General features: G+C 50.5%; 1 protein-coding gene across 2 annotated transcripts in view; it reads right to left on the bottom strand.

The window, feature by feature from the left end:
* Positions 1 to 1,364: 1,364 nt before the first annotated feature.
* The window catches only part of sts (steroid sulfatase (microsomal), isozyme S), a 133,293-nt gene continuing 124,444 nt past the window's right edge, over positions 1,365 to 10,213 (bottom strand). For both annotated transcript variants that reach the window (XM_072477362.1, XM_072477363.1), the window contains exon 10: positions 1,365 to 5,992. In XM_072477362.1, coding sequence (XP_072333463.1) covers positions 5,607 to 5,992 — 386 coding nt within the window. In that variant the 3' untranslated portion in view covers positions 1,365 to 5,606. The remainder of the gene's footprint in view (positions 5,993 to 10,213) is intronic.

The raw sequence follows: 10,213 nt of genomic DNA, 5'->3' as shown, positions 1-10,213 counted from the left end.
ACCACATGGCGCGCCGTCGGGAACTCGGCTCATCAAGCGGGAGGGCCGCTCGATAAGCGCCAATGCCGTTGCAATGGCGCACGACGTGATGCTGCCATGTCGGAGGGGACAGAGCATGGCTAACCGGCGTCAAACCGGTGAATGGCCCCGGAGTCGATTTTCTGCCCAATCGGCGAATACAATATTGGCGTCGGGCAATGGAGAATCCTGCCCACTGCCTCCCAAATGGAGAATCCCGCCCAGTATCACTTTAAGGGCTGCCCCTTTTAATTTGTCCCCCAGTTTAAATTTAGTTTATTTGGTTTTATTAAAATTGTTGGGGTCCAGTAGCTAACACTTTGGAAGCCTATCCCCCAAACATTGAACTGCAAGGCTACTACTCACGTCTCCATAGCAGAGAGGTGACACAGGTGTGGCCCCCAATGCCAGGCGTTATGGCGAATGGGCTCATCAGTCACACTGTTCAGGAGATGATGGATGGCAGCGTCTTGTTCTCCGATGAATTTGGAACTCAGGCCCATTGAATGCACTCGACTGCCCTCACTCCTCACCCTCAGGGGAGTCTCTCAAGGGATGATGCTCTTCATTCAGGTGGAGTTGAGAGGAGCAACAGCGGGGAAGAGGCTATTGTGTTACCGGTGAGGGATGAAGGTCATTGGGGGAAACCCGTGTGGTGGATGTCCTCGATCTTGAGTCGGCGCATTGTCAGGACTCCTCACCACTCACTTTAATGTTATCTTCCTGCCAGATTTTGATACTGGAGAATCATGGAGTCACCGAGCCGACAGGGCTTTTGATTGCTGTTGAGCAGCAGCAGTGACATTGATGTGCCGCTGCATACAGCCAGGACCAATGCCTTGCGGGGGGTGGGGAGGGGAGGCAGAGCCCACTACTTTTCCCGGAGCCGGACACAGATGGCAGAGCCTCGGAGCACACATGACCCGCCAAGGGTTTCCCGCTGTAGAACCTCCTACCTCCAAATGTCAGATGTCCAGTGCCAGAGGGGACTGCTTCTGTCCCAGGGAATGGAGGACCACCTGTGCCAGGTGTTGCAAGCATTGGTACCCCATGGACTGGGAGGTCACCCATTGACGGTGGCCCTGAAAGTCGCTGCAGCTTTAAACTTTTATGCCAGCGGGCTAGTTTCAGGGCTGCTTGGGTGACCTGTGCGGTAATTCCCAGTCTGCTTCCCCCCCCTCCCCCCCAACCCTGCTCAGAGCTTGCCCCACAGGCTAAAATCCAGCTTTAAATCTTCAGTCAGCCAGGTTGCCCTTGCTTCCCCCCATTATAAAGAAAACCGTTGCAATGGCTGAATACAGAGTCAAAATTTGGAAATCTCTCAAACGAAATAATCACAAGATTAATACCTTCCATATGTTTTTATTTGAAAATCCCTTAACAAAATATTTAAAATTCCAACATTGGAAACACACTTTATATCTGAGGACATAGTATACCAAAAAAACACTTAATAACCAAGTCACTATTAGAGATTTGGAATGGACTGAGCAGATCTATGACTAATTGCTTGTCGAACATGACTCAATAGCTTCCTTTAGAGTGGAATGTGTTCAAAGTGGCCATGATTTTTTGCGATAACCCTTTCTGAATGCGACTCCGCTGATTTCCTACATTATAACGGTGCCTGCACTTCAAAGGTATTTCAGTGACTGTGAAGCACTTTGAGATGACCTGAGATCGCGAAACACGCCATACAAATGCAAGCCTCAAATTTATTTTTGTGTAATTCATCACTAAATCAAATCTTTCCTATAGGGTGCCGTGCATATGCAAAATCTGTCCAGTGGCAACCTCCTGCACTTTGTGCTGCCAGTACGTCAGATATGCTGCTACACCACGTGAATGCATGAGGTATTCATCTGTTATCGAGTCGTCGAGAGTTTGCTGAGCAGCTTTTGGGTAACATATTCCATCCCCTTAGGGCCACAAGATGCAGTTTGCTGCCATTATGTCAACGGTAAGCTTTGTTTGTCTTCTACGCATGCTGAGGTCAGTAGGAGATGGCGATTTTTCTCTTGGTGATTGAGCAAGTACTTGCAAAAGCCCAGCTTCTCCCCAAGGTCAGAGTAAACCATCAGGAAAGAAATGGCTCACATTTTCACTTTCTTTTCTGCACCACAAAGGGATGACACGGATCTGGTGAAGTGCAATGGCTGAATCACAATGGACACACCTTAATGTGGATCAGAAGGATGGAGCAATAATTATTCCAGCCGTACCTGGCGGATTAAGTTCAAACTGGAATCAGGCAACTTCCTATATCTACTGTAAATTTTGTGCTTATTAATAAAATGTCAACAACAACTTGTGCTTATTCCATCATGAAAAACGTCCGAAGGTGCTTTACGCGCAACATGTCGGAAACAGGTACTGAGTCAAGCAAGGGGACATTAAGAGGAGCGAAGGAATGCTCGCTCAAAGAATTGAGTGGTGAGGAAGCTGTAAAGGGAGAGATTCAGGAGGCAGAATGGTTCAGCGAGGGGATTCGGGAGAGGAGGATTCAGGTGCTGGGGGCTCCGTTGTCTTTGGCGAGAGAAAGTATGGTCCAGAGCAGTGGTGGGCAACCTGGGGGTCCCCGTGCGGCCCGTCTGGGTTCCGATTGCGGCACACGACACATTTAAAAAAAAAACTTTTTCTGAGTTACCAAGCCAGGGCTCAGAGTGTGGGTCGGGGGCAAACCCCGAATCCAGCTCCTCGCCTGCTCCATAAAACTAATTCAAATTGAATCCAATTCATGGTCCCCACAAGAGAGACATACCAGATCTGAACCAAAGGCTCAATCTACATTACACTTGATCTTAGCCAACAGGCCGAGACCGTTGCCCACGGCGCAGGGTTGCCATTTCCACTGATTTCCGTCCACGGAGATTTTTTCCTCCCGGTGTGAGTGAAGCGATTCGTGCGTAAAACGAGGGAGAGTGAAGTGAAGTGCGCGCTGATCGCTCACAACACTGACTATGACAGCCATGTGCTCCCTCTGCCTCCCAAGTTCAAATATTTATTTTGTTTTTACCATTTGAAGTTGATGATCGCTCTATTAGTATCTAAACGATTAAGCATTTTCTACAACTTGCTCGGAAATATTTGGCGTGTATTAAATGTATTGAATCTTATTCATGGGGTTTAATGTCAGTGAAACAAGCTCCGCTTTCAATCTTACACCCACTGAGATGGAGGGTCCGCTCACGTGGCCCAGTCACAGCCTAGGTTGCCCATCACTGCTCTGGATGTAGAGTTAACCTTAACCTGAACTTTAATAGAGTGATGCACAGGTGTATAATTTCCAATTCAATACCAGAAAAGTCTGAGAAAGACTGTCGGTATAATTTTTCTCCAACCACATTTCATTGTGGGGGAGTGCGAGACATAGAATGTGAAAGACAGAGGGTGGGATTTTCTGGCTCCCCCTGCAGCGTGCTTTCCAGTGATGGAGGCGGCTCACCATTGGCTGCTGAGATCTTCCAGTCCTGCCGAGCTCAATTACCATTTGCGTCGTTCAATGGCCGCGTCGCCTGGGAATCCACCTGGGACCAGGAAATCCCGTTGGCGGGGAAGACTGGAAAATCCCGCCCAAAGTGTGTGAGAGGGAGAGAGACAGAGAGGGAGAGAGAGAGACAGAGAGAGAGAGAGACAGAGAGAGGGAGAGAGAGAGAGGGAGACACACAGAGAGAGGGGGAGAGAGACAGAGAGAGATGGGGAGCGGGAGATAGACAGAGAGGGGGAGAGGGAGAGAGACAGTGAGAGAGCGAGAGAGACAGAGAGAGAGCAAGAGGGAGAGAGACAGAAAAACAGAGAGAGAGACAGAGAGACAGAGACAGAGAGAGAGGAAGAGAGAGAGAGACAGACAGAAAGAAAGAGAGAAACGAGAGAGAGAGAGACAGAGAGAGAGGGAGACAGAGAGAGAGAGGGAGAGAGACAGAGAGAGAGAGACAGAGAGAGAGAGAGAGGGAGAGAGGGAGAGGGAGACACACAGAGAGAGGGGGAGAGAGACAGAGAGAGATGGGGAGCGGGAGATAGACAGAGAGGGGGAGAGGGAGAGAGACAGGGAGAGAGCGAGAGAGACAGAGAGAGAGCAAGAGGGAGAGAGACAGAAAAACAGAGAGAGAGGGAGAGAGACAGAAAGAGAGCAAGAGGAAGAGAGACACGGAGGGAGAGAGAGACAGACAGAAAGAGAGAAACAGAGAGAGAGAGACAGAGAGAGAGAAATTAAAATGAGAATCGCTTATTGTCACAAGTAGGCTTCAAATGAAGTTACTGTGAAAAGCCCCTAGTGCCACATTCCGGCACCTGTTCAGGGAGGCTGGTATGGGAATTGAACCGTGCTGCTGGCCTGCCTTGGTCTGCTTTAAAAGCCAGCGATTTGCCCAGTGTGCTAAACCAGCCCCTTGAGAGCGAGGGAGAGGGAGAGGGACAGAGAGAGAGCAAGAAGGAGAGAGACAGAGAGAAGGAGAGAAACAGAGAGAGAGGGAGATAGACAGAGAGGGAGGGAGAGAGAGAGACAGACAGACAGAAGGAGAGAAACAGAGAGAGAGAGAGAGGGAGAGAGACAGAAGGAGAGAGAGCTAGAGTGAGAGAGAGAGAGACAGAAGGAGAGAAACAGAGAGAGGGAGAGAGACAGAAGGAGAAAAACAGAGAGAGGGAGAGAGACAGAAGGAGAAAAACAGAGAGAGAGGGAGAGAGACAGAGACAGAGAGAGACAGACAGAAAGAGAGAAACGAGAGAGAGACAGAGAGAGGGAGAGAGACAGAGAGAGAGCAAGAGGGAGAGAGACAGAGAGGGAGAGAGAGACAGACAGACAGAAAGAGAGAAACAGAGAGAGAGAAATGAAAATGAAAATCGCTTATTGTCACAAGTAGGCTTCAAATGAAGTTACTGTGAAAAGCCCCTAGTCGCCACATTACGGCGCCTGTTCGGGGAGGCTGGTACAGGAATTGAACCGTGCTGCTGGCCTGCCTTGGTCTGCTTTCAAAGCCAGCGATTTAGCCCAGTGTGCTAAACCAGCCCCTTGAGAGAGAGGGAGAGAGACAGAGAGAGAGAGCAAGAAGGAGAGACAGAGAGAAGGAGAGAAACAGAGAGAGAGGGAGAGAGACAGAGAGGGAGGGAGAGAGAGAGAGACAGACAGACAGAAGGAGAGAAACAGAGAGAGAGAGAGAGAGGGAGAGAGACAGAAGGAGAGAGAGCGAGAGTGAGAGAGAGAGAGACAGAAGGAGAGAAACAGAGAGAGGGAGAGAGAGAGAGACAGAAGGAGAAAAACAGAGAGAGAGGGAGAGAGACAGGAGGAGAGAGAGCTAGAGTGAGAGAGAGAGACAGAAGGAGAGAAACAGAGAGAGGGAGAGGGAGAGAGACAGAGACAGAAAGGGAGAGAGACAGAAGGAGAGAGAGATAGATTGAGAGAGAGAGAGACAGAGAGCTGAAGATATAGAGAGAGGTGAAGCAGAAAAAAAGCCACAGGAAGGAAAAAGGAAAGGTGAAAGTGTGCACAACGAACAAAGAGAGGGGGAGAAAAATATAGCTATGCGCACATGCACTTCCCTCCTCCAATCTGGGTTGAATTCAAACTCGGGCCTCGGCTGAAGGAATTGCTTCTAATCCGTTGTCCCATTTAGTGCTGTGTTGCTGTTTGTATCATTGTCGCAGTGACAATGCTCCCACACCGTGCTGCAGCATGGCTGGAGCCACGGCTTCCAAATTATATTGTTGAGCGTCAGCTGATCAGGCACTGGTGTCAGAGTCCCCCGGTGCCTCTCCACGGCCTCCCGCATCACATCCAGAATTTGGTGATACTGGGGCTCTGAGGCGGGCGTCACGGGTGACGATTCTGTTGGGTCGCACGACAGGTCGTAGAGCAAAGGTGGGTCATGTCGGCTGACATAATCTCCGTAGCACAGGCAAACATGCGTGTCGAAGCAACCTTGTGTCCCTTCTGGATTGAAGTTTGGTGTGAACAAGTGGGCTTTCCACACAGAGGAGCCTGCGAGAAATGTAATGGACAGCACATGAGGTCATGGAAATATTGAAGAAACCATTACTATTGACAGCTGCGGCAGTTCACTTGATTATCATCCAACAGCTGAAGCTGAGCTCTTCCAGAAGCCACTAGTATGTACAGAGAGCCTGTCACATTGCACAATATGGGCCGGATACTGTGGAAGCATCAGCCAAGCATAATAAAATACCTGAAATTCATTCCACTGCGTGGGTTTCCTCCGGGTTCTCCAGTTCCTCTCTCAGTCCAAAGATGTGCAGTAGGTTAGGTGGATTGGCCATGCTAAATTGCATAGTCCAAAGATGTGCAGTTTTTGGGGTTCCTGGGATAGGGTGGGGAGTGGGCCTGGGTAGAGTGCTCTTTCAGAGGGTTGGCGCAGATTCGGTGGGCCGAATGGCCTCGTTGTGCACTGTCAGGATTCCATAGATTCTATGAAACGCGCAGAAAATTACGAAATGCTTTTAAAAAAATCTAGATAGTTTTGTTTTTATTACCCCCCCCCCTCCCCTCCCCACCTGAGGGCTTTTTCCCCCTGCTGAAGTAACTGGCTGCTGGGGTACAGTCCAATGAGGGAGCATCCTTTAGTAGCTCCAATGCAAGTTGGCATTTTTCAGCTCTTAGCCTGCGTAGCAAGTTACCCGAGCAGGACCAAGCCAAGCTTCACTGGAAATCCACACCTTCTCAAGGACAATTAGGGATGGGCAATAGATGCTGGCTTTGACAGCAATGATCACATCCCAAGGACGAGTTTAAAAAAAAAATCTGCTCCTCGGGCATCCTGTTGTTGAATATGAAATGGACCTCACTGAATAGGATTTTTACTACATGGCAGGCGTGAAAGAAATCTGCTGTGCAGAACCAGAAACTGCTGCTTTAAACACAGCTTTATTCCACCTCCACCTATTTTCCTGCTGTCTTTCGACTCAATATAGACCCACAGATACTGCTCGCTGTCTGTTGTGAAGATGGAACTATTGCTGCAATTTTATCAAGGCAGTATATCCATTATAAATTTGCACATAGGGGGCGGGATTGTCCCATTCGGCGGCAGAGTGTCCACGCTGTCGGAAACGCCGTCGCGTGAACGGGCCGCTGGGAGTACCGATTCTGGCCCCTTCAGGGGGCCACCAGCACGGCAGTGGTTCACGCCGCTCCAGCCTCCCATCCCAGCGTGAACTGTGTGCCGCCGGATCCGCACATGCGCAGTGGCGCCGGCGTCAATGAGGACATGCGCAGTGGCGCTGGCGCCAACCCGTGCATGTGCCGCGGCCTCCCTCAACGCTCCGGCCTTGACGCAACATGGCGCGGGAGTTCAGGGGCCGGCGCGTAAGAAAATAGGCCCGGGGAGCGAGAGGCCGGCCCGCCAATTGGAGGCCCCCCCCCCTCACCCCGGGGTCGGAGCCACCTCCCCTCCCCCTCCCCCCACAGGCAGCCCCCCGACCCTGCGCGCAGCGTTCCCGCCGGCCGCGACTAGGTGTGGCCGGCGCCGGCGGGAATCTGCCTTTTTAAGAGCGGCCGCTCGGCCCACCTGGGCCGGAGAATCGGCGGCCCGGGCGCGTAGAGCGGCCCGGCGTCGCGCCAAACGGGCCGGCGCCGATGGCTCTGCTCTGCGGAGAATCGCGTGCCGGCGTCGGGGCAGCGTGGCAGGGATTCTCCGGCCCGGCGTGTGGCTGGGAGAATTCCGCCCAAGAAATTCGAGGGGGAAGCGCTGAACAGGAAAAGTGCACAGACAGATTTCTACTATTATGGGCCGGATTTTCTGACCCTTTTCGCCTCCCCCGCTGTGACTTCCCGGGCGGTGGAGGGTGTGGACAATGGAAACCCCCTTGACAGTGGCCGGACTGGATGATTTAACTTCTGGCTAATGGCGGGCTGCCTCCGCCGGCGCAAAACACGCGCGGGGTGGAGGGGGGAAATGGAAAATCCCGCCCTACGTATTTAGTATATTATCCACTGATCAACCTCCTAACAAGGTTAATTGGGAATCAAGGTCAAATGAAGGTGGGGCTCAGAGACTGAGGGCTAAGTGAACAAGGCTGTTTCAGATGGAACTCAGATCCAATTTTTATATGTTTCCGTTCCTGTGTTCATATTTGGAATGGAAACTGTGTCGGCAAACATGGCACACTGAAACTATACCCCACTGGCAGGGATGGTGAGAGGGCAAGGGCAGCTGAACTGCAACCTGACAATTTACATAATCCGTTTCCCTTATGAACATTATAGATTTAAAATAAACTCCTGATGTGGCTATGGTGATGGGACAAGTATGGAAATTCAAAACCTATACATCTCGAAAGTAGTTCTGCAGTATTTCTTTTTGAATGTCCTATTTGCGGGCACCCCCTGCTCCAGTTATCCAACCATTTCAGTACTGCTGTGTTGTAAATCTGTCAGTCTCATGTGAATGCATGAAATATGACCCCAGTATAATTACTTTTGTGTACTAAGAAGACATATTTATGCAGGCAGACGATGCAACTCGCTAATGTGATTAGAATGGGTAAAATCTTTAAGGCAGGTATTCCCTACAGTATGAACTAGAACCCAAGATGATTACATCACCCAGTTTGTTCTATTTCTTGGTGTGTTGTTCAGTGAGTCAGGGGTTGCGACCATTAACAATCTGCCACCAGGCGCATTGGCTTTCTGAGCCGTATTCTTCATTGTTGATTCCTCTTGCTCCCCAACATGACTTACCTAGAAGGAATGAAGTTTCCCATGTCAGCTGTGGCTCACCTGGTCGCACTCTCGCCTCAGGAGGCTGTGAGTTCAAGCACCTGTCGGGGAGCCTCGAGCACATAATCTAGTCTGACTCCCCAGTGCAGGGTTGAGGGAGTGCTGCACGGCCAGAAGCCATGTCTTGTGATGTGACATATAACCGAGAACCTATCTACCCTCTCAAACGGAAATAAAAGATTCCAAGGCGTGAGTTGGTACTTACCCTTCAACCAGTATCACTAAACAAATGTTTTGGATACATCTCATTGCTGCTTGTGGGATCTTGCTGTGCAAATTGTCAGCTGCAGTTTGCTACTTTTAAAGTAGGGAACAGATTGTTTTAGGATGTGTGGATACTGCAGGATACTGTTTAAATATTTTTTAAAATATAAATTTAAAGTACCCAATTATTTTATTTTCCAATTAAGGGGCAATTTAGCGTGGCCAGTCCACCTAGCCTGCACATCTTTGGGTTGTGGGGGTGAAACCCACTCAGACATGGGAAAATGTGCAAAGTCCACACGGACAGTGACCCAGGGCCGGGATTTGAACCCGGGTCCTCAGCGCTGCAGTCCCAGTGCTAACCACAGCACCACGTGCCGCCCCATACTGGTTAAATATTAGCGTGAGTCCATGAATGAATAAAGAGATAAGGAACCTTCTGAGGGTTAGGAAAGAGGAAAACATTAAGTACATTGGCAGTGAAGGTGAGCATGGTAAGAGAGAATACGAAGAGATTAGGAGAAGTCAAACAAACAATGAAGAAGGCAAAGAGCAATGGTGGTGGCGGCCCTGAGAGTTTGGGGCCAGTGGAGGCGGCATGTGGGAGCAGTGGGAGCATCAGTCTGGGCCCCAATCTGTGATAATCACCGGTTATGGTGGAGAGCGGGTTTTGAGAGGATGGGGGATGCGTTCATAGAGGGGAGCTTTCCGAGTATGAGGGCGTTGGAGGAAAAGTTTGGGTTGGCGAGGGGAAACAAATTCAGGTATCTGCAGGTGCGGGACTTCCTTCGAAGACAGGTGTCAACCTTCCCGCTCCTACCGCTAAGGGGGATTCAGGACTGGGTAGTTTCCAGAGGGTGGGAAGGAGAAGGGAGAGTCTCGGACATTTATAAGGAGCTTATGGGGTCGGAGGAGAGGCAGACCGAGGAGCTGAAGCGCAAGTGGGAGGAGGAGCTGGGAGGTGAGATAGAGGACGGTCTATGGGCAGACGCGTTGAGTAGAGTCAACGCATCCGCAACATGTGCCAGGCTCAGCCTGATACAATTTAAGGTTGTTTACCGGGCTCACATGACAGTGGCCCGGATGAGCAGATTCTTTGGGGTGGAGGACAGATGCGCAAAATGTCGCGAGGGCCGGCGAACCATGTCCACATGTTGTGGGCATGTCCAAAGCTTAGGGGATTCTGGGAGGAGTTTGCGGACGTCATGTCCACGGTGTTAAAAACAAGGGTGGCACAACCTTTAGTGATTGATGTAAAGGCTA

Source organism: Scyliorhinus torazame, chromosome 15 (assembly GCF_047496885.1).
Source record: "Scyliorhinus torazame isolate Kashiwa2021f chromosome 15, sScyTor2.1, whole genome shotgun sequence".
Classification (NCBI taxonomy): domain Eukaryota; kingdom Metazoa; phylum Chordata; class Chondrichthyes; order Carcharhiniformes; family Scyliorhinidae; genus Scyliorhinus; species Scyliorhinus torazame.
The sequence above is the reverse complement of the archived record's forward strand: the minus strand, read 5'-3'. Positions and strand labels throughout refer to the sequence as shown.